This window comes from Berkeleyomyces rouxiae (genome assembly GCF_048999995.1).
Source record: "Berkeleyomyces rouxiae strain 22BRR77 chromosome Unknown BrBRR77_ptg000005l, whole genome shotgun sequence".
NCBI lineage: Eukaryota > Fungi > Ascomycota > Sordariomycetes > Microascales > Ceratocystidaceae > Berkeleyomyces > Berkeleyomyces rouxiae.
Window position 1 is genome coordinate 1,236,875 of NW_027396495.1, and position 22,265 is coordinate 1,259,139.

The 22,265-nt window shown below is 55.6% G+C and overlaps 9 protein-coding genes across 9 annotated transcripts; 5 read left to right on the forward strand and 4 right to left on the reverse strand.

Annotated features, from left to right (window-relative positions):
- Positions 1 to 52: 52 nt before the first annotated feature.
- On the reverse strand, positions 53 to 1,063 carry BROUX77_005464 (uncharacterized protein; the record flags this gene model as incomplete). Its single annotated transcript, XM_073750340.1, has 6 exons — positions 53 to 79; positions 148 to 389; positions 484 to 557; positions 622 to 663; positions 757 to 814; positions 898 to 1,063. The coding sequence occupies 6 exons, from the start codon at positions 1,061 to 1,063 to the stop codon at positions 53 to 55; spliced, it is 609 nt and encodes a 202-aa protein (XP_073604350.1).
- Positions 1,064 to 1,510: 447 nt separating this feature from the next.
- BROUX77_005465 (uncharacterized protein) lies at positions 1,511 to 1,875 on the reverse strand (the record flags this gene model as incomplete). The annotated part of the gene is made up of 2 exons (XM_073750341.1): positions 1,511 to 1,692; positions 1,755 to 1,875. 2 exons carry the CDS (start codon positions 1,873 to 1,875, stop codon positions 1,511 to 1,513), a joined length of 303 nt encoding a protein of 100 aa, XP_073604351.1.
- Positions 1,876 to 3,516: 1,641 nt separating this feature from the next.
- BROUX77_005466 (uncharacterized protein) lies at positions 3,517 to 4,103 on the forward strand (the record flags this gene model as incomplete). Its single annotated transcript, XM_073750342.1, has 2 exons — positions 3,517 to 3,598; positions 3,667 to 4,103. 2 exons carry the CDS (start codon positions 3,517 to 3,519, stop codon positions 4,101 to 4,103), a joined length of 519 nt encoding a protein of 172 aa, XP_073604352.1.
- A 1,392-nt stretch (positions 4,104 to 5,495) lies between these two features.
- Positions 5,496 to 6,764, forward strand: BROUX77_005467 (uncharacterized protein; the record flags this gene model as incomplete). The annotated part of the gene is made up of 1 exon (XM_073750344.1): positions 5,496 to 6,764. The coding sequence occupies one exon, from the start codon at positions 5,496 to 5,498 to the stop codon at positions 6,762 to 6,764; it is 1,269 nt and encodes a 422-aa protein (XP_073604353.1).
- Positions 6,765 to 6,960: 196 nt separating this feature from the next.
- On the reverse strand, positions 6,961 to 8,256 carry BROUX77_005468 (uncharacterized protein; the record flags this gene model as incomplete). The annotated part of the gene is made up of 3 exons (XM_073750345.1): positions 6,961 to 7,167; positions 7,270 to 7,510; positions 7,592 to 8,256. The coding sequence occupies 3 exons, from the start codon at positions 8,254 to 8,256 to the stop codon at positions 6,961 to 6,963; spliced, it is 1,113 nt and encodes a 370-aa protein (XP_073604354.1).
- Positions 8,257 to 9,894: 1,638 nt separating this feature from the next.
- On the forward strand, positions 9,895 to 11,258 carry BROUX77_005469 (uncharacterized protein; the record flags this gene model as incomplete). Its single annotated transcript, XM_073750346.1, has 2 exons — positions 9,895 to 9,986; positions 10,184 to 11,258. The coding sequence occupies 2 exons, from the start codon at positions 9,895 to 9,897 to the stop codon at positions 11,256 to 11,258; spliced, it is 1,167 nt and encodes a 388-aa protein (XP_073604355.1).
- A 1,702-nt stretch (positions 11,259 to 12,960) lies between these two features.
- Positions 12,961 to 15,102, forward strand: BROUX77_005470 (uncharacterized protein; the record flags this gene model as incomplete). Its single annotated transcript, XM_073750347.1, has 4 exons — positions 12,961 to 13,448; positions 13,533 to 13,618; positions 13,683 to 13,996; positions 14,188 to 15,102. The coding sequence occupies 4 exons, from the start codon at positions 12,961 to 12,963 to the stop codon at positions 15,100 to 15,102; spliced, it is 1,803 nt and encodes a 600-aa protein (XP_073604356.1).
- Positions 15,103 to 16,092: 990 nt separating this feature from the next.
- Positions 16,093 to 17,415, forward strand: BROUX77_005471 (uncharacterized protein; the record flags this gene model as incomplete). Its single annotated transcript, XM_073750348.1, has 1 exon — positions 16,093 to 17,415. One exon carries the CDS (start codon positions 16,093 to 16,095, stop codon positions 17,413 to 17,415), a length of 1,323 nt encoding a protein of 440 aa, XP_073604357.1.
- A 533-nt stretch (positions 17,416 to 17,948) lies between these two features.
- BROUX77_005472 (uncharacterized protein) lies at positions 17,949 to 21,468 on the reverse strand (the record flags this gene model as incomplete). The annotated part of the gene is made up of 3 exons (XM_073750349.1): positions 17,949 to 18,128; positions 18,199 to 18,672; positions 18,736 to 21,468. The coding sequence occupies 3 exons, from the start codon at positions 21,466 to 21,468 to the stop codon at positions 17,949 to 17,951; spliced, it is 3,387 nt and encodes a 1,128-aa protein (XP_073604358.1).
- Positions 21,469 to 22,265: the final 797 nt, after the last annotated feature.

Sequence of the window (22,265 nt, forward strand, 5' to 3'; positions counted from 1 at the left end):
ATGTCCGTTTATTACAGATTGCGTATTGTATTCCTGGATATTTACAAGTAATTTACAGCTCCTCCTTGGTCTCGGCATCCTAGTTTTTGTTTTGTTAGCACACGGTCGGGGTTCCTTGTATGGATGAGGTCTGTGGAGTTGACTTACAGTGCTGTCATCGACAACGGGGGTCTCGGTAGCGGGAGCCTCGGTGGGGGTGGCGGACTCCTCAACCTTCTCCTCGGCCTTGTCCTCAGCCTTATCCTCGGCCTTGTCCTCAACCTTCTCCTCGGTCTTCTCTTCGGTCTTCTCCTCCTCGGCGGCAGGGGTCTCGGTGGTGGTCTTGACCTTGGGAACCAGGGGCTCGGGCTTCTCGACGCCCTTGATGCCAATCAGCTCGGTGGTGAAGACTGGTGGGTAAGGGTGTTAGTGAGGCGTCACGATGCGAGTCGGAATAGACACTGGCAGAGATCAGGGCCAGTGATGGGATAGTGAGAGTCGTACCAAGAGTCGAGCCAGCAGGGATGGGGCCGACGTCACGCTTGCCGTAGCCCATTTCGGGGGGGATAGTCAGGGTACTGCAGTCAGTGAATATTGTTAGCGTGGGCGGCTGTGATGTGTCCACATTGGGGCTGATCATACCGCTTGTCACCAATGCACATCTTTAGGAGACCTTCGTCCCAGCTGTGCCAGAGTTAGGATGTCAGCAGTTGTTTCGTGTTAGGACTCAGGTAGCCGAATGGCTTTGGGTCTAGAGCCCAGAAGGAGGTCACAAACCCCTTGATAACCTGGCCAGCGCCAACCTTGAAGGCCAAGGGAGTGCCGCGGTCCAGACCTGGAGAGAAGGTGAAACAGTCAGTACGGTATAGTCAAGCAGCGTCTGTCTCTCTTGCGAACAAGACATGCATGGGCACATACTCGAGTCGAATTGGGTGCCGTCGGCCAGCTTGCCGGTGTAGTGCACCTGGATCATATCGTTGGGCTGAGTCGGTCTGTCGCACTCGTACTCTTCATCGGCGACGATGCCGAGCTCAGAAGCGGCCGCGAGGGCAGCAAAGGCGGCGAAAAGAACGGAGGTCTTCATGATGGGTGGATGTGGGCGGTGGGTTTTTTTTGTTGGTGGTGTTGTAAGGAAGAAGAAAACCGGATCAGGCTGCAGTCTCGGCGGGCGGGTTTTACTTGGAAGGACAAATCACCATATTCTGGTCTGTCCTATTGTCACCAAAAAAAGACCGCTGACGTTGAGCGCCAAGCTTGGGCTTAGCTCAGGGGCCAGGACAGGGTGAGGCCAGGAAGTGGGGCAGCTCTTCATTGTAAGCGGGTTAGGGTTTGTCGTTTACCTTCACGAGCTCTTCGATTACATCACGAGATGCGCATCACGTTCGGAACAAGGAACAAAAAGTAGATATTTGAGTGGGGTAGGCTAACGACTGGTACATTGAGAAAAAAAAAACACCCCCCCTATCTGATCTGTCATCAGAGCACGTCCGCCATGGACGGCTTGGTTGGCAATCTTGTCACACGCCGGCTTTCAAGCCTCGTCGTCCGAGGGGACCCGCGGGTCATTGGCCAGCACGCCGGACTGCAGGAGCTCGTCGGGGCTGGGTCTGTGCGAGATCTTCTCGTTGAGTGTGTCGGCACGCATGCTCTTCTGGAGCTCCATCTGATGGGCCTGGATTGCCGGGGCGGCCGTGGACGGAGGCAGAATGTTCTCTGCGGGCGGTGGGTTAGCCAAGATGGAGATCGGCACATGGTTATAGCTTCTTTTGTCTTACTGTTGATCAGGTTGTCGCGCGTGGGGCGGTGCTGGAGGTAGTTTTCCAGACTGTTCTTGCGCTCGGGGCTGGCAACAATGTGCGAGTTGTCAATGGTGGAAATGGGAGTGGTGGCGTCCATGATGACGAATAAGGGCAAGGCTAAAGTAAAGAGGCGATGTTTGAATAGAGTTGAGCAAGGAGCAGGGAGCACGCGGTAAAGGGAGATGGGTAGATGTAGCCAAGTATAGAGTAGCGAAATGGGCAAAGAGAGACTGAGAAAAGAGGCCGTGGATGTGGATGGTGAGAGAAAATAATCAAGCCACCAAAGAGGAGCGACCAGCTACAGATTATATAGCCAACTCCAGATTCTTATTCTCAGGCGACCTTCAGGCACGTGGTGCTTTATCCGCCTTTCCAGTTTCCTGTTGCGGTGGGCTTACTCCTGGCGCAGAGGTAAAACGAACCTATAACACGGCACTGGGGAAAAATATACTATAAAAACATGCATCTTGGGCCGCCATTCGACGATAAGCCTTGAGTTGATCATCTATGACATGCAGGTGCTTGGTTTTGGCCCCTGTAACCCTATCCTTCATCAACAAGGGTATAGCAGACAGGAGATCGTCCGGGACCTAGTCTCCCCACCTTTTCATGCTCATGCCATAATGTTGCTCCACCTCGGCTACCCCCAACAGCGTTGCACGATGTTTCGGGATTCATCTTTGGAGACATCAGCGCCTAACCCTAGCCTGCAGCCACTCGTCTCCAACGACAGCCGCTCTCTGCTCTTTCCTGATGCGGACACACATAGCTTAGGGTTACGATAGACACAGTCTCGATGCGACTCTCATGCACAGTACTGAGAAAAGACGCTAGTCCCAAAAGAGACAATGTAAACAACAACGGGACAACGGCCCTGGGCAACGTGTTTGCTGCATAAGACTCGGTCCATCAAAGCCCTGCAAGGCGGGCGGGGGTCTTGACTTGTTAGTGGTCCATTTGATAGAGCTGGTAGGCAGCCAGAAACTTGCCTCTGGCCTGGTCTGGTTGCAAGGAGCAACAACACAACAACACGGCGGCTCAGAGCCAGAGAGCGGATTTCGAGAGGCAGAATAGACGCCCTGTGTGACGGAGCTACGCACTGATGCCAGGCCCGGAGAGGAGAGATGGAGGGGTAGACCCATCCATACTGGTTTGTACCTGTACTTGCTTGTGCTGGCAGAATGGCGGGCATGAATGGCATTCGGGCCAACCGGTTGCTGGATCTTCAGACAGCCGCCATGTATAGAGACAAGGAAGGAGAGCAGAGCCCGCCAGCCGCCTTCTAGTGAGCTCTGTTGTTGTTTTGTTGTGTTGACTGGTCAGTTGCTCTTGTTTTATAAGTCTGTATATTCCGGATGACTTTGCCTGCTTTTTTCCCCTTCATTTTTTCTGCCTCTCGGCCCAGGCTATTGCAAAGGCTTCTTCTTTATTGCTGTGAATATTTTTTCTTCTGATATCTATCTGCCGTCACTCGGTTGGCCATTGCATTCTATTACATACAATCAACATCAACATCCATACATGTTTGTCTTGTGCTCCATGACCTATCCTTTGGCCCCCAAACTGTTGACTAACAACCGAGTACACAAGCAGTGTTTCCAGTATCTACATACGCACATTATCAACTACCACAAAGCACTCTGCATACAGTGTCTGTCGGTGACTCGGTGTCTTCATTCTCGTGCCGTTCATCCGCCCAAACTCATAGACAAGTTATTTCACCTTGCGTCTCGCCGTCATGATCGAGGTCACACGGTTTAAGCTGTTCATGTGTGGCCTCACACTCTGTCTCATCATCGAGCTTGGGCTATCGTGGGGCTGTAAGTAGCGAGCGAGCGCCCGTCTATTGCGCAGATTGGCCTGCAGCCGTTGCTAATAGCCTGTGCAGTGATTAGCATCCTGGGCCCCGGAGCCAACACCCCCAACTTCATGCTTTTCAGCACGGTCTGGACCATGGTCCTCTTGCTGTACGTTTATCTTTCCCAGAAGTTTGTTCCCGAGATCTACAAGAGGCGCTTTGCCTTTTATACCCTCGCCATCACGGTGATATTCTGGTTTTCTGGCTCTACTGCCCTGGCGGCATGGGTTGGCGTGCCTGATACCACCAACAACATGGAGCGTGTTGCTCAAGCCACTACGGCCTTTGGCTACTTTATCTGGGGCATGTTGTGCATCATGCTGTGGATGGATTGGCGGGCCTTGCTCAATACCAAGGTCACCCACAACTATAGCTCCAAGGAGAGTTCTCTGGGCACGGCCATCTCATCGTCCGACTACACGTACACGCAGCAATCTTACTCGGAGGTGGCATCTAGTGTAGCCTAGAGTAGAGGCCCGGATATAGATGGGAGGATGAGGCCGGGTGTAGAGGGAATAGAGCGCACGGGAACTTGCCCTCTGCTCATGATAAACGACGAAACGGATTTTGATTTCAAGCAGCGCATGAGACGGGGACGGAGATGGACGTATCGGATGGTTCAATGGTCAAGCTGAGGAGTTCCCCTGCTACCACGAGCCATGCCTTATGAGAAATAGTTGCCTTTGCTTTGCTAGAGAAGCATACACGGATGTACACAAGAGAATAGACGACGGCGTTTCCTGGCTTTGTACGTACGCACCACTTGGATACTGACTGCAAGGAAACTCCACCAGCAACCGTGCATCTGTGCCGGGTGACCCGTGGTTTTCCTTCACTGGCTAGGATCTGTAGGCTTTTCCCAGGCATCTTGGTCTTTTCACATGCAACGGAACCATCCATGGCCGGTCAGTATCTACAGTGCCAAGCTGATAGCTAGCTCCGAGCCCGGTTGTTGGATAGACGCACTGGCCAGCCAAGGACCCGACGCGACCAGGACAGAAAGAGCACAGAGACGCCCGGCGCATGAGTTATGAGTGTGTATATGCGATGGGGCAGCATATAGAGGCCGCGATTGGAAATGCAGCGTGGATTGGGGGTTGGGACAAGAGCCGGAGAGAGTGCCGAGCTTGTCGGTCGTCAAAGGCGACAGACAAAGCGCGGCCTGGAGTTTGGGCTGGCCGAATCCACCGGCAAAGAGACACGGCAGACTGCCTTCTCGAGCAGCGGGTTGGTCTCGGGGTTTGGATCACGGGGGCTTGATTCAATGTGTTGCTGTTGAGAAGCCAAGAAAAAAAAAAAGAAAAAAAAATAGCCAGGCCTGCCAAAGCATTGCTCAACAGCGTCCCAGTGGCAGCCCTAGTCTCCGTCGGCCCCACTTAAAAGCATCCACTCCGCCATGATTCCGGGGCCTGGAGCCAAGAAGGTCAAAAGCCAAAAAGATAGTGTCACATGTCAATCCGTCCCAGTCCCAGTCCCAGTCCCAAAGCATCGACGGCCCCACTGGCCAGCACGGATAAATGCCACCAAAAACGCAAGCCCCTTGTCCAGGTCCGGCGCTGGCCGCACCGACTGCCAGCTGCCGTTTGCCACGGTGGATGTGGGGACCTGATCGGATTCCTGCTCAACACCTCCGAAACGGCCGTATTTCTGTTTCTGTCTTGTGCCCTGGGGCTTTGCGCTTCGGAGCTTGCGTATAAGTAGCCGCGCTGTTGTGCTTTTTGGTCTTTGTGCTTTGCTTCCTCTCCTGCTACACTTCCATTCTGCTCCGGGTTGGCCGTGTCTCTTGTCTTTGGCCCCTCACATTATACAGGCCCCTTCTTTTCTCGTCATTCATTTCTATTCACATCTTCCTGCCCACCATGAAGTCTACTACCGCCGCCATCATCCTGGCTTTCACTGCCTCCTCCTCGGTTTCTGCCGTGCCTGTCACCAGCCCGGGAGAAGATGTCGACATGGCCCCCAAATATAGCCCTATTGGCAACGTCCAGGTCGACGTTCGCCCGTACTGGCTGGTTGAGCAGATGGAGGACGGCCCTCTCAAGACGGAGCTTTCCGAGTGCGCCGCGTGGACCGACAGCTTCAGCACCAGCAAGTGGAGCATCGGCCACCGCGGCGGAGGCACTCTGCAGATGCCCGAGCACAGCTTGGAATCCAACCTGGCCGGTGCCCGCATGGGCGCTGGCTTCCTCGAGTGCGATGTTGCATTCACCAAGGACCGCGAGCTGGTTTGCCGCCACTCGCACTGCGATCTGCACGAGACCACCAACATTGTCACCATCCCCGAGCTCAATGCCAAGTGCCAGACGCCTTTTGTTCCCAGCGACGGCGCCAAGCCCGCACAGGCCAAGTGCTGCACTCAGGACATCACTTTGGCCGAGTTCAAGACCCTTTGCGCCAAGATGGAGGGGTCCAACCCCCAGGCGACTACGCCTGAGGAGTACATCCAGGGCACTCCCGGCTGGAGAACTGACCTGTACTCCACCTGCGGCACTCCCATGTCTCTCAAGGAGCACATTAGAATGGTGGAAGACCACGGTCTGCGCCATATCCCTGAGCTCAAGGTTCCCGACCTCGGCATGCCTTGGGAGGGCTACACGCAGGAGGACTTTGCTTCCCAGATGCTGTGGACATACGACCAGGCCGAAGTCAGCCCCAGCTCTGTCTACCCCCAGTCGTTCTCGCACGATGACATCATGTACTGGATGAAGAACCACCCCAATTATGCCAAGAACCTCGTGTTCCTGGAGGAAGAGTTTGGCGATGCCTTCCCGGACGTCATGGAGGGCGCTACTAACGACCTCGTGGAGTATGCCAAGGAGAACATCAAGATCATTGCCCCGCCCATGCACTGGCTGGTGGAGTCCCAAGACGGCAAGATGGTTCCCAGCAAGTATGCCCGCGCGGCCAATAATCTGAACCTGAACATCATCGCCTGGACTGCCGAGCGCTCCGGCTTCCTGGCTGGCTCTGACCGCGGCGGCTACTACTACCAGAGTGTCCAGAACGCTCTTCACAACGAGGGCGACGTCTTTGAAATGTTGAACGTCCTGCGCGATATTGGCGTCATCGGTGTGTTTTCTGACTGGGCTGGCACCACCACCTTCTTTGACAACTGCATGAACAGCTAGAGCAGAGAAAAGGCCATTGGTGGGCGTCTTGGTAGATCAGCCAGAGGGTCGACCGGTCTGAAAATCACGCATCATTAGCATCATGTAACATTAATCCATAATATAATATATACTATACCTACCACACGTGGCCTGTGTATGTGCCGTAGTCCTGTCACTCACTTGAGGCTTTGGTTTGATCCTTGGTCTTCGGGCTTCATATTGGCTTTTGTCCGATGTACACCTGAATGTTGATGTAGGCATGTCGTCTGTGGTCGTCCAAGCCTGCAATAGCGGACTCCGTCAGGTCGTCCAGCTCTTTCTGAGATAGCCCCAGCTTCAGAAGGGCGCGTGACTTTGCAGATTCGAATAGCTGAGATAGAACCTCAACCATGTACATGCCGAGATATCGCTGCTGGGGCGCCTGTTGATGTCGAGGAAGATGCGGTTTAGTGTGTGAAACATGAGGGAGAAGCACGTTATTTGACTTTTTAGCCAATGTGATGCGGGATCCTGAATAACGCACCTTGGCCCATTTTCCAATGGCAACGGGATATGTCCGTTTCTCGACGTTGACAAAGCCAGCCTGTTTGAGGAGCGGTTCCAGATGGGGTCCGATGTGGAAGTTGATGCCAACGCCTTTGAGGCTTTTTGCGACAAGCTCCAAGAACACCTTTGGCGCGTGGTCGTCCGGCATAGTCCCGTCGTTGCACATCAGAAAGCCGTCAAATTCGGTGCATTCGATCCAGCCGCCCGGGGCAATGTTGCTAGCAGAAACGGGCACGTGTCAGAGATGATATCAACTTGGGGGGGGGGGGGGGGGGGGTGCTGAGCGAGCAGAGACTCACTCAAAGCTGTTCTTCATGACGGTTTCGGGGCTTCGAATCAGCGCCATGACGTGTCTGATGTACACCAGGTCAAAGTTGCTGCCGTGCAGCCACTCCTCGTCCTCAATGTCGTCGACCATGAACCGCACGTTGGGCGGCAGCCACTCGGGCATGATGGGGCTCAGGTCAATGCCAATGACTTCGGCAGCGGGGAAGGCCTCGCCGACGTCAATTGTCCAGCGGCCTGTGCCACAGCCAAGGTCGATGATGCGCTGCGGGTCGGGGGCGCCGTGCTGGCCCAGCGGGGCATGGAACAGCTGGCCATTGGTGAGCTCGAGGAGCAGCATGTGTTTGAGGGCATCGCGCTCCTGCTCGGGGTCGTCGTTGGGCAGGGGGTAGCGGCCGTTGCGAAACTGGTGGAAGCGGCGGCCGTTTTGGTATTCGTGGCGCATGACCACCGACGAAAGTTCCATCTCGTGGTTGTCCATGTCAAAGTTTAGCGAGTCCATGTCGTCGGAGTCGGCCGCTTCCAGTTCCATGGAGAAGTCATCGTGGGCCTGCATTTTGGGCGATGGGCCCGCGGTCTGGTGGACGGCCACGGATGTTGGCTGTGTGCACAGGTTTTGCACTTGCGGAGGCGTTGAAGGCGGCAAGGGGGAGAAGCCTGTCGAATTTGCAGCGGCCATGGTGCGTGATGTATCGAGTGCAGAGAGAATCGCGGGTGACGAGTAATATAACTAGAACAAGAAAGGGGCACAAGCTTATAACAAAGTACAAGAAGTGACCAAGAAGAGAAAGCGGGACAGTTGGCAGGAGGGCGCAAGGAACAAGAGCCTCCCTTGATATAGAATCTAGAAGCACGAGAGACAGAGACAGAGACAGAGACAGAGACAGAGACACAGGTGCGCCAGGGCCCGTCTGATAAGTCCCGAGCAGCAGGTCATGAGTTCCTAGGTCCTGGTTTGGCATGAAAACGACACCACTCTAAACCCCGCGGGAATCCTACGGGAGTCAGGACAGGGGCATGGTCGCTTGGACTACAACGCCCGACGTGCGGTCAAGGCATGGGCTTGCAAAGAAAGAGCGGGCAGAGGAGGAGAGGCGGGGAGAGGGCCCAAGATTGCTGATACGAGCAAAGGACAGATGCAAAGACAGAGGAGGCCCGAGGCTCATGCAAGCCGGATTGTCAGTGCCTGATGGATGGGCCAGTTCCGTTGTTTCTGGTGCGGTAGCTAGCTATACTTGCACGTACTCATGTTATATTGCACATCCCTCTTCTGGCTGGCACTTGGGCACCAAGACAAAAGCCCTCTATCCCTTGAACCCTGTGTGTTCTTAGCTTTCTTAGCACATCCATCCCATCCCATCCCATCCTGTCTCTTCCCCCTCTTCCCTCCTCCCAGCGGCCTCTACAGCCAGGTTTGTCAGCTGCTCGTTGAGAAGACTGAGACTGGCAGCCACTGACACATAGAAAGGAACCGTTCGTCGCAAAAGGTTCCAGACCTGCGGTTCCAGCGTTTCGGTTCAGTTCAACGCCAGGCGTGTGCCGCTCAAGGAACAAGAAAAACGAGAAAGAAAAAAAGAAAAGAAAAGAGCCTAAACATAGCGCCTCTTCTAGCCCAGCGCCGACCCGGCCGTATGGTTCTTTGTTGCGTTTCTTTGGAGCCCTGGAAGCTTGGTTGCTTTTTCTTTCTGCGTGCCTCGTCTCCACGAGTCCCTCGCACTTCTCCCGTGTCATCTCAACCAAGTCTTTGGTGCGCACTGGTGACGCCAGAAGCTACATGCAGGCCGTTTTTCTTCATGGCCTTTCTGCATGTCTCTCCTCCAACCTGACGTAACCCTTCTTCTTCTCCCCCAGGTCTCCTAACCCTAGCCCCCACCACCGCCGTCATCCATTGCGCTAGTTGCGACTGCAAGAGTGGGGCCGCCCCCTTTTCCTCTTCATTGTAGTGCCAAGCTCGTCATAGTCTCTCCTATCTCACTAACCGATTATCTTACTCAATCCGTGATTCAATTCGCCACAGGTAAGTGCAACTTGGAGCGGAAGCACTTTTGACGCCGCCAGCTACCTTGAAGCCTTTTTGTTCCTGTTGGTCTGTATGTTGTCTTTCAAATATAGGGTTTGTACTATGCTACTAACCCTACGGCGTTAAACCCTAGCTACCCACTTATTTCCGCCATGATCAAAACTACGCCGTGAACTGGTGGTACGGGCTCTCGAAATTCACAGTGAGCTTTAATGTTACCCTCGATAATCTGGAACTCACCGCTGTTTCTCGATAACTTCATAGTCCGCGACATACGACACTGCAATTTCACTCACCATGGTTCGAGCTTCATTTGCATGGTTAGCTCTGCCGCTTGGCTGCCTGGCTGCAGCTTCTGAGCCGTTCAAATGCATCATGTATCTGACTGGGTGAGTTACCATTGAGCAATTTATGTCTCCTTGGGCAAGCCGGATATCCCCGTGTTATGGCCATAGGGCTGTGAGGCTGAAGGGGGGCGGCTCATCACCAAAATAGCAACCTCTTGTTCCGTTCGCTGTGGCCTGGTGAATGCCAAATACTGAATGCTGGGTTTCCCAAACTGCAAACAGCTAAACTCTCCTCAAAGCCAGCATCCGATTACGCCTCCACGCGAAGCAGTGCGCCACGTCACCCATGTTGAGATGGCCTTCCTGCCCAGCGATCTCTTCAACAGACCGCCTCCGGACGAATACCCGCTATTCATGTCTGTATCCGAGGCCCGAACCCACTTCCGCCCGGGCACCCAAATCATGGTCGCCATTGGCGGCTGGGGAGACACTCTCGGCTTTGAAAAGGCTGCGAGCACAGCCCAGACTCGGAAGCTGTGGTCCGGGAATGTTGCGGCGATGGTGGAGACGACTGGCGCCGACGGCGTGGATCTGGATTGGGAGTATCCTGGAGGCAACGGCGAGCACTACAAGGTCGACCCGAACTCTGGAAGGGCGTGGGAGATTGAAGCCTATCCACTTTTAATTCAGGCCCTCAGAGATGCTCTTGGACCGAGGAAACTTATTTCTGCTGCGGTGCCGGGCCTGGAACGCGATATGATTGCTTTTACGGGTGCCACTGTGCCGCAGATTTCGCAGAATCTCGACTTCATCAATGTTATGACCTACGATCTTATGAACCGCCGTGACAATGCGACCAAGCATCATACGGGTGTTGAGGCGTCTCGTGAGTCTCTCAAGGCATACATTGACCGAGGGGCTCCGGCTGCGAAACTCAATTTAGGGTTTGCCTTTTACGTCAAGTGGTTCTTGACCGAAGAGTGCGACCCGACCGATCCGGTTGGATGCCGTACAGGGCTGATGGAAGACCGCAAGACGGGGGCAGATTTAGGAAAGACTGGCGGGTTTAGCTGGCACGATTCAACGCCCGAAGACGTCAAGGCCTCGTTCAGCAGGGCGTTGGAGTTGGGGGAATTCACGACTAGCGGCGGCGGAGGATACTCGTACTGGGACGCGGCCGAGCAGCGATGGTGGACGTTTGATACGCCAGAGGTAGTGCCGCTCAAGTTCCAGTCGCTTGTTGACGGCTCTGGCATCGGCGGCGTGTTTGCGTGGGGACTTGGCGAAGACGGACCCCGGTTTGCCATGCTGGGTGCTGTGAACGCAGAGCTAGATAAGAGGGCTCGGACTGAAGGCCAACGCGACGAGCTGTAGAATCGCTCAGTGGCAGAGTGCAGTAAGCGTATGCGGGACAAGGGAAACAGCGGAGGGATGGGAGGCTGGGCGAGTTGAAAAGGGGGGGGGGGGTACTTGTATCTTGTATATACAGTCTACAGTCTGGCTGCGGGCTGATATTCATGATTGACGCAAGTCGGAACCCGCCGCCGTGAGGCATGGCTAACGGATCCCAAAAGCTAGGAACAGGAGGGCCACGGTCTCTCTGGCGGATCAAGATACAGAGGCTCGGATAGTCGGAAGCCTCTAGGCTTGGGGGGCAATCCCTTGGAACCAGCGTGCATGCGAGTACAGGCAGAGCAGGCGGGCGAGCTCTGGCGCGGACCAATTGCATGACACTAATTTGTTTATCCTTGCTGTGCGACAATGCCCGTTTCTCGCAGCAGCGATAAGGACGCAGCAAAGAGCAGCAAGGGGGGGAGGGGAGAAGTACAGCTACAAGCACAAGTAGTTGGTACTTGGATGCGTTGATAGTCGGCGTCGTAGTAGCTGTAGCTGTGGTTGTCTGTCTGTATTGCACCCGTTTCAGCTTCTTCTTATCTTGGGTCTCTATTAGGATAAGGCCGGGCTAGGCTATGCTAAGTCGAGGCGAACCCCACGCGGGCCAGTCGTAAGTCGCATGGTATCATGGCCACGGAAGACGGCAGCGGAGAGTCGATGGATATGGATATGATGTATGCAGAGAAGCACAACATTCCAGATATCGGCACACCCCGTCGGACCCCCCCATCCCCCTCCACGTTTTTTCTTTTTACCAACTGAACATAGAAAGCCCAGCTGACGCAACGTCGGCGTCTTGGCCGGCGTGGAGGACGGAACCCGCCCGTGGCCGGAGGAGCGGGGTGGTGAGATGCAGCATAGTAGCATGCGGATTGGGAAAAGCCCGTGTGGTGAGAAGCCCGTGTGATGGTCAGGTACACTGGTTACTTGGCTGGTGTTGTTTACTGGAAGCAAAGTCGAGCTCTCCAGAGGCCCCAGCCTGTCTGCGTCTACAGACCCTCCAGCCCATTCACATCTCCATGCTAGCATACAACGGGCAATTCTTGCGGCTCCTCCAGGCGTAACCTTGTTCTTTATCTCTGCCCTCCTCTCTGACTGACACGCCATCCGATAAGTAAGTCTCCACTCGCCTGCTTATACACGCACGGCTTGGCACGCCCAGTATCTCTATCAGAGCCACGGGCAATGGCTAGTTATCACTTACCCCCCTGCTAGTTCTTGTTCTTGGGCTCGTTAGCCGATAGACAACGGCACGGAAGAAACTATGGCTGGTGCGTCTCCCAGCGTAGCTTCGGCCTTTATCAAATCCTTCACCAGGAGCCTCTCTTTTTTTCTCTCTCGTTGCAAAGGCCCTCAAACCAAAAGTAGCACAAGCCGCTGCTGGGCTGGCTTGCTCTGATTCCTCCCGTAGACTTGTGCTCGTCACACTAGACTGGCACCACGCCCTCTCAGCGCAGAAGCCAGGCCAGGTGTTTGTCCTATCGTCGTCCGTGTTTATATAGTTGCCACTCCGTCCTGCTCTTCTGTTTCCCTGCTTAACCTGGTTCTACTGTCCAGGCTCAGAAAACCAACACTCCGCGTCCTCGGGTCCCAATCACCACCGCCCACTGCCTCTGCACTCTCTCCCGTTCTCTTTCCTCGCTTTGCCCTCCCCCCTCTCGTCTGTACACAGCCCGTCACCATGGACGAGGATCAGGGACCTTCCAACATTGCCCGTCCCGAGGACACCGACCGCAACTGGTCCGTCGCCAACTTCATTTCCGGCTCCAAGCGCATGTTCTTGACGCGCGACGGCCTGATTGGCGACTACAACTATGGCCACCTGTTCCGGCCCAACCTGCCGTTCATGAAGAAGAGCGACCATGTGGCGCCCTTCTTTGGGCTCAACGACCGCATGCCCGTCGTGCTGGCCGTTCTCCTGGGCCTGCAGCACGCGCTGGCCATGCTCGCTGGTGTTATTACGCCGCCGCTAATCATGTCGGGCGCCACGGGCGTCAATCTCTCGACGACCGAGCAGCAGTATCTCGTCTCGACGGCGCTGATTGTCTCGGGTACGCTGTCGCTGATCCAGATCACCCGTTTCCGCATCCTTAACACGCCGTATTACCTTGGAACTGGCCTGCTCTCTGTGGTGGGCATCTCGTTTGCTATTATCCCCGTTGCGTCTGGGTAAGTTAGCTTGGAAGCTAAAAAAAAAGCCGCTGCCACCTCAGATTGTTAACTCTTTTTTCTTCGCTCGCTTGTCTCTTTTAGTGCCTTTACGCAAATGTACGCTGATGGCTACTGCGAGCTAGACTCGGAAGGGAATCGGCTGCCCTGTCCCAAGGCCTATGGCGCTGGTAAGATTTGTAACACCGCGGACCATCGACCCTAAACAGCGCTAACCTAGACACCACCACACAGTCCTCGGTACCGCTGCGCTCTGTGCCCTGATTGAAGTGTGCATGGCATTTGTGCCGCCGCGCATGCTGCTCAAGGTGTTCCCACCCATCGTCACCGGGCCCACGGTCACGCTGATTGGCGTCTCGCTGATCGAGACCGGCTTCAGCAACTGGGCCGGTGGCTCGGGAGCCTGCATGGACCGTCCCGAGACCGGCTTCTTCTCCATGTGCCCCAACACCGCCGCACCGCACCCGCTGCCATGGGGCTCAGCCGAGTTCCTGGGCCTGGGCTTCAGTGTGTTTGCGACGATCCTGCTCTGCGAGCGCTTCGGCTCTGTAAGTACCTGCACTATTCAAGCACGCTTGCTATCTTGTTGTTTTTGCCTCTCCTCGGTTATCTTTTCCCGCCCATGCCTCCCGACCAACATGATTGGCTGGAGGCAGGGGGAGGGGAGCGACATGGATTAAGCTCCCACTGCGCAACGAGGATAATGACCCGCAAGCTAACACGCCTCGGCCCTGATTAGCCCATCATGAAAAGCACCAGCGTTATCTGCGGCCTGCTGGTCGGCTGCATCATCGCCGCAGCCTGCAACTACTTTGACCGCAGCGGCATCGACAGCGCGCCGGCCATCTCGTATACGTGGGTGCACACGTTCCCGCTGTCGCTGTACGGGCCGCTGGTGCTGCCGTGTCTGACGGTGTACATCATCTGCGCGTGCGAGGCCATTGGCGACATCACGGCCACGTGCGACGTGTCGCGGCTCGAGGTCACGGGCGCCACGTACGAGAGCCGCATCCAGGGCGGCGTGCTGGCCGACGGCATCAACGGCGCGCTCGCGGCGCTCATGACCATTACGCCCGTGACCACGTTTGCCCAGAACAACGGCGTGATTGCGCTGACGCGCTGCGCCAACCGCACGGCCGGCTACTTTTGCTGCTTCTTCCTCATTGTCATGGGCGTCTTTGCCAAGTTTGCCGCCGCCCTCGTCGCCATCCCGTCGGCTGTTCTCGGCGGCATGACAACCTTTTTGTTCGCCTCGGTCGCCGTCTCCGGCCTGGCCATTGTCGCGCGCAGCGTGCCGTTTAACCGCCGCAACCGCTTCATCCTCACGGCCGGCTTTGCGCTGGGCTACGGTGCCACGCTCAAGTCGGACTACTTTAGCTACTTCTTCACGTACGACGGGCCCAACAAGTCGCTCAAGGGCTTTCTCAACGCCATCGACATCATCATGGAGTCTGGCTTTGTCGTAACTGCCTTTGTCTGCACCTTCTTGAACCTGGTTCTGCCCGAGGAGGACGAGCCAACCCTAGCGCAAGAGGTCACCCGCACGGCGACTCCCGTTGCCGCGTCTTCCTCCTCGGCCGCGGCAGATGGCTTCAGTGGAAAGCCGGTCGGCCTTGAAAGCGGGGCCCATGCTGTTGGCCCAGAGAAGCTGTAGAGGCTTCACTGCACGGCGAGAGATGTGTTGGTTCTGTTGATAATCTTTATATGCCATGTTGTTCTTCTAGCGTAGTAAAAAGGCGGCGCTCTTTTTGTTTTCATGTCTCTAATATTAAGCAAAGTACGTTCAAACTGAGGCTGAATTGGCTTGCGTGACTGTGGCTTGGGTACTTGCCAAAAAGGGTCTTTGTGAAATATTTGTTACGTAAATGATTTGTTTGACAGCTCTGGCCGGCGTTTCTTCACCGAGAAGGGCCAAGCCAGCCAGGGGCCGTTCACCGAGACCAAAAGGCAGGCACGCACACGACCTGATATCGCAATTCGACATGCTTTTTTTCTTTTTTTTTTTTTTTTTTTCGCATGTGTCTGACTTTGCTTCTTTGGGTTTTTATTACTCGATGGAAACTGCCAACCACCGCGGGCTCTAGCAATCATCCAGCCCATCCTTTGTGATTAGATAAGAGCCAGCCAGGAATATGGAAGCTAAGCAGCTGCTGAGCACATTGTGCACTTGGGAGCATATCAAACTCTTGGTGCACCCCCAGGCACACATATCCAGCAATGCTCCCGCCCGTACACCACCTGCATTGGCGTTTTCTTCTTCTTCTTCTTCCATTTGGCAAACTCCTCGTGAAGCTCAATTGCCTCTTCGAGATGCTGCATTGTCGACCATGTAGTCATGCAGTGTGACGCACTGAAACTAACCCTAGAACTACCCATCGCTAAGGGTCATACTACTAACATGATTCATGCTCCACTTAAAAGTTCCTTGGCCCTTTTTTTTCCTTGTATCGCGTCTGTGATAATTTGTTCAAGTCGCAGCCGGATTCCAAGTTGTGTGTGCATATTTATCTCCTGCCAATTGTTTTTATTTTTCTGCACTACGAAAATCAACGTCGCGACTAAAACACTCGGGCTATTCTAGTCTATTCCAGTGTTTCTCCTCCCAGATATTCTCCCCCCCCCACACTTGTCCGCGCCGCCTACAATGTTCGAAAGCACAGGCGCGCTCCCGACCTCGTCGGACCTGTTCTGCCTGGTCCTCCACCCCTCGAAGCCCCTGCTGACCGTCGGCATGGCCAGCGGCCACGTCGAGACCTTTGAGCTGCCTGCGCCGGCCGGCGAGACCGACGCGATCAGCGCCACCAAGACCAAGAAGATCGCCTTTATCCGGTCTCTGTGGCGCACCAAGAGGCACCAGGGCAGCTGCCGTGCGCTGGCGTACCAGGCCGACGGGTCGCGGCTGTTTTCGGCTGGCACCGACAGCCTGGTCAAGGGCTTCGACCCGGAGACGGGGCGCGCGTCGGTCAAGTTCGCCATCCGGCCGACTGACGTCGGCCCGCGCGACGACCCGTCGACGCTGCTCATGCTGAACCCGACGACGCTTGTCGTCGGCATGGACTCAGCTTGGGTCCAGCTGTACGATCTGGCGAACCCCGACAAGAAACTTGAGAGCCTGCAGCCGCACGGCGACTTTGTCACGGCCATGGTGCCGCTGCCGCCGTCCAAGACCAGCACCAGCGGCGTGCCCAAGCAGTGGGCGTCAACGGGCCAGATGACCGTGTCCATCTCGGATATGCGCAAGGGCGTCAGCGACGAGTCGGGCGAGCAGGACGAGATGCTGATTTCCATGTGCTACGTGGCCAACATGCGCGCGCGCAAGGCCAGCAAGGCCTCTGGCCTCCTGGTTACCGGAAGCGACCACGGCGTGCTCAAGACCTGGGACCCGGCGAACCTGGAAAAGCCCGTGCACAAGATCAAGGTCAAGGAGGGCGAGTCGCTCGAGTGCATGGTGCCGCTGCCCGCGGCGCTCGGTATGGGCGACAAGGTCGCCTGCGGCTTTGGAGACGGCGTCATCCGTGTCGTGGACCTGCGCACGCGAAAGGTCGTTGAGGACATGACCATGTCTCACGACGCCTTGTCGGGCGAACCTGTCATTGCCCTGGCGGTCGACTGCTACGGCCGCTTGATCAGCGGCGGCGGCCAGATTGTCAAGGTCTGGGAAGACTTGGCCGAGCTGCAAGCCAACGGAGATGAGGAGAGCGAAGAGGATGAAGATGACGACGAGGACGACGAGGAAAACGACAGCGAAGACGACCAAACAGAGCCCAAGACCAACGGCAAGCGGACACGCGAGGACTCCGACTCCGACGCGGAAGAAGACGAGGAAGACGAGAGTGAAGACGACTCGGGCGATGATTCTGACGACGGCGAGCGCGCGAGAAGGTTAGAGCAAAAGGAGGCGGCCAAGAAGCGCAAGCTGGGCCCGATGGGCGCCCACGGCATTTTGAAATTCGACGGCCTCGATTAAAAACTAGACTGTAGCAAGGGATGGAGGCCACAAGCTAGAGCCGCATCACAAGTCCTAGAAGACGGCGGCGTTGATTACAGTAATAGAAATGAGTACATAACCGGCGGGCAAAGAGACACCTCAACACCGATAGTTTGAAAAACGAAAAGAAAAACAGATTAAATGATCCAAAATGACTTTGAATAATGATACCAGGCTCGAAAAAAAAAAGACTTCCAACGCCTATTTAAAAGACCTTGATGCTCAAACGCTGCCTTTTGAAAACCCCAAGCCAAAAACAACATTGATGATGAGAAAAGAATAAGAAATGTGGCAGGGCCATCCACTTGGCCATCGCCTGATATGAAATAACTCTAACAATGAAAAAGAAAAAGTGAAATGAAATGAAAAGAGAAACAAACGGAACAACAAAGAGTACGCGCCTAGCCAACCGAGAATCAACAGGACAATGTGGGTAAAAGAGCAAAGAAGAGGGATAGATGAAAGCAAATATGCAACGATCAGATGATGTTCGTAACTGGAGAAATCTCCCATTAGCGCCTTTGGCTTTCTACAGGCCAACGGGCCAGCATCCTGATGTTGTCCAGGAAGCCTTCAATGAGCTCAGGATAACTGTGAGGTTGGTTGTCGAAGATACGGCGGCCCTGTTCGAGAATGGCTTCTGACGAGAGCTCGATTTCAAGCTCATGGTCCTTTTCGGGCTGGCGGGTTCCCTGGACAAGGTGTTAGAATGGGCAATGAACAGCTTTGGCATCTAGATCAGCGAGGAAGACTTTGACTTACCAGGGTAGAAGTGACCTGGGTTAAATCGATTTGATAGGGGCCTTGAGAGTAGCTGAGGCGGTCTTTGGAGCGCTGCATATTATTACCAGAAGCGTTGGAAATTGCAGTCTCCAGCTCGTCCATTGGGCCATCCCAGTTTACTTCGAGATTGATGCTTATACGGCAGTCCAACGGCCCACAGGGGAAATAAAGCGACTTGTCTGCCACCCGGATTTTGACAATCTTGGACAAAACTTTGCTTTGGTCGTTTTGGTCGAGTGTGATGCGAATCTTGGGAGGAAGCTTTTGGTTGGAAAGTATAGTACGAGCAACTGGGGGTAGGTAGGCTGCTAGGGCAGGCGTCAGAGGGAAGTATTTGTCGACTTCACGAAGGTGTTGGTAGTCAATCGGGATACGAGGAGGACCGCGGCCTCGCGGAGCACGGGCTTTTCGAGTGAGGTCGTTGAGGAAATTATTGAAGCTTTGGTGTTGTCCCTAATAATTGAATGGTTAGCAAGTGCACTTCGTGTCAAGTATTAGAAACATCACGAAACCCACCTCTGTCATTGCACTGCGAAACGTTATGCGCGGGTTATCTTGAAGAAGACATTCCGTTGCAACAAAAGGCTGGACTCGCTCATTGGTATCCTTGTCAATGAGAACGCCTAGCTTGGCTTCAACCTCAATGGAGCCGCCATTACGAACAGCTTCCTGTCCCTCGGTGGATTGAATGACGTTGAGGAAGATCCAGTCCGCCACGGCTCGTGGCATTTCTGCCAAGGGCTTTTGGCCAGTCATGCATGGTTCCCATCCTTTTATGAATACCGCTGGTGCGGACGGAGCTGGGGCTGTGGCGGCGGCGGCTGTACTCTGGGGTTGGGAGGTGGTTGATGGTGGGTTACGGGCATTGTCGGGGGAAGCGTGGCGGCCAGTAGCAGCGGCGGGATTCGAAGAATTAGACACTAACGAGCCGGTTGGCTTGGGATGCTTCCGAAGTTGGAAATTGATATGCTTTATGGTTGTATCCTTGCCGCTAACCTTTCGGGCCCACACAGGAGGATGGTCGTGTCTTGTTTTGCGCTTTTTGATCATAATTGGCGAGTTAATGGATGATATGGAGTCGCCCCGCGCAGTCTTGCGGGGATTTGTTCCATTGACCGAGGTGCGACGATCGGGCGTGGGCTTGGTATCGCGGCGCTTGATAGTGTCGAGTTCTGTCATGTTGTCGTCTGATTTGCGCTTGGCAGGGACAACGGCGTTTTCAATAATGGGAGTTTTCGAGTCTTTGGACACCGAGCGACGGGAGACCACGGGCTCCCTTTTGGGGGAGGTGGACGGGAGGCTAGAAACGACAGGAGATTGGGATTCGGATGCAGTGGTAGTGTTGGGAGCGGAGGCGGGGAGAGGAAGAGGAAGAGGTATGGAAGAAGATCGAGATGGAGGCTGGGGATTGACAAGATTGGCTTTTGGTTTGACGTCAGGTCGTTTGGGCGATTCTTCCAATTGCTTTTTTTCTTCGCGGTCTGTTGCTTGTGAGTGGGAACGGCGGTGAGCATGAGCCTGTGGGTCAGCAACATTCACAGAGGGATCGTGGGTACGCGACGGGGTCAACTCAGGAAGACAGCCTTGCCCAGGCTCGCTCTGCAGCGAATTTTGTGCTTGGTTATGCACTTGAGCCTGGAGTGGAGCTTGTTGCTGGGGTGCCATTTTCTGCTTAGGCTCAGAATCCCTGGGGAGCTGGTCCTGCGGAGGCCTTGGTGGGGAGCCTTGTTGACGAGGCAAAACAGGCAACATGGGCTGCGACGGGTGGCGAGAATCTTGTTCAGGCACGCTTTTGTCGGGGCGCAAATTTTGCTGGTGATACTTGTCCTGTTGTGACTGTTTTTTTTGCGGCTGCGACTGCGGCTGCGGCTGCGACTGCGACTGTGGTGGTGGTGGTGGCTGCGGTTGGTCATGTCCCTGGGGTAGCGGCGACTGCGACGTCTGAGAGGTCTGCGAGAGGCGCTTCTGGGGCACAGGCGTTGGCTGTTGGTGCGGAGGCTGTACCGGAGACTGGGAATGTGGTTTTTGCGGATGACTGTGTGCTTGCTGCAGCGAAGGCGGCGGCACATTTCCGTAGCCCGACAGAGAACTGGGGCCCGGTGCATGTCCAGGTGTAGGTACTGGGCCGCCTGGAGGCGGCATCCGGCCAATATGCGGACTGTTATGCTGAGAAAAGGATGCAGAGCGTGGATCATGTGGGGGAGGACCATTCTGTGACACGGTGGGTTGTGACATGGTCCGTGGATATCCGGCAGGCGGCGGTGGCGGACCAGGGTTCGGGGTGGCTACCGGACTGCCGTGTTGCGGGAAGCCGTAATGCGGGGGGTGCTGGCTGTGGGCTGAAGTGGGAGTGCCAGCTTGGGAATGATTCGACTGCGAACGATGGTGTTGTGGATAGTGAGCCTGGGACGGCGGCGGACCTCCATGAGGGCCGGCACTTGAGGGGGTGTGGGGTCCTAGGCCGGGCGAGCGTTGGGCATACTGGGGATGAGCGGCACCAGCAGGAATAGCAACCGGTGGCCCCGGTGGGTTGGGATAGCTTCCCTGTCGATAGCCAGGCCCATGCGGCGGCGGCGGTTGCTGTTGCGACTGTTGATGATGGAGAAGATGCGGGTGCTGGGGATGTTGCTGGTGGTGTGGTGGCGGCGGCGGCTGCTGCTGCTGACCAGGCGGCTGCGAGTGCTGGTGGACTGGAGGTTGCTGTGCTGGCGTGGGTTGCTGCTGCGGGGGATAATGGCCAGGGCCAGGAGGGCCCGGCTGAGTCGGGAAGTAGTTGTCCATGGGCCCGGGCTGTGAGGCTGACCGATAGTGAGCCGGAGGCGCAGCCGGGCGCGCATCGTACTGGGGAGTAGCATGCATTGGCAGTGAAGGCGGCCGGGCATTGTACGGAGATGAGGGGTAATGCGGCTGCTGCGGCTGCTGCTGCGGCGCATATGCTGGTTGATGGCGGGATTGGTACTCTTGGGGCGGCATGTGGCCGACGGGGGATTGGTGCGGCGGGCCATACTCGGCATAGTGAGGGGGCTTTGCTTGAGAGGGGGTCAAGGGCGTCTGAGACTGGGGGTATCCGAAGCCAGGTCGAGCAACGGGTCCGGCGTGGGGGTCGACGGGCGGCGGTGGCGGTCTCTGGGGTCCATTCGGTCCCGGAGCCATCTGCTGCTGGGCCGACGGAGGTTGGCTTGGGGGAGCAGGCTGGCGTGCGCTGGAACGGTCGCCGCCGTTATCGTTGAGCATACCGCGGAGATCCATAGCAACCGTGGGGGATGGGCGAAGAGGAGATGAAGATGACGATGGAGCAGTTCCTAGGGCATAGCTTTGCAACGAGGGGACCGGCTTTTGGCAGAGGCGCGTGGAGGCGAGGGATTGGCAAAGGGCGCGAGGTTGAAATGAATTTTCGCGGGCAGACGCGGGGGTTGGAAAGGCAGCAGAGTCGTCGGAGTGGTGAATTTCGAAGCAGGGCGAAAATGGCACAAGGCGAGATTGGGCTGGCGATGCAGAATAAGAATGATTGCGAGGGCAGGCGACCAAGGCCAACGGGCGATTTCTGATTGTCAGTCCGTTTGGGCTGGCGTCGAAATTGGCAAACTACAAGGCGCGCAAACAGGGCGATAATCGCAGGGTGGATGGGTGGTGGAAGCGGGCACACGTCGCGTTTGGCTGGACGAGGATCGGAAGATCGGGAAGCGTTGTCGTGTAGTCAATTGAGTATGTGTTTAAGGCGAAGGGCAGAGATAGCGGCTTTTAATCGGCCAGATTGTGTGCTCGAGGTAGCGCAGGCCGGCAGCTCTTCATGCCGTGAAAGGATAACGAGTGAGCGCAAGAGAAGAAATCAAAAAAAAACTCTTTTTTTTGGCTGACAAGGCGGCGACGATGATGGAGCGTTGGAACAAAGACGCGCAGACAAAAAATATATACGGGAGAAAGAAAGAATGAAGAGAAAATAAAAAGGAAAAAAAGAGTTTGTTGGTAGTCAGACGCGATGCAGCCGAAAAGGCAGTTGCCGTTGCGCAGATATTGATGACGACAAAGGAAAATAAAGGATAGTG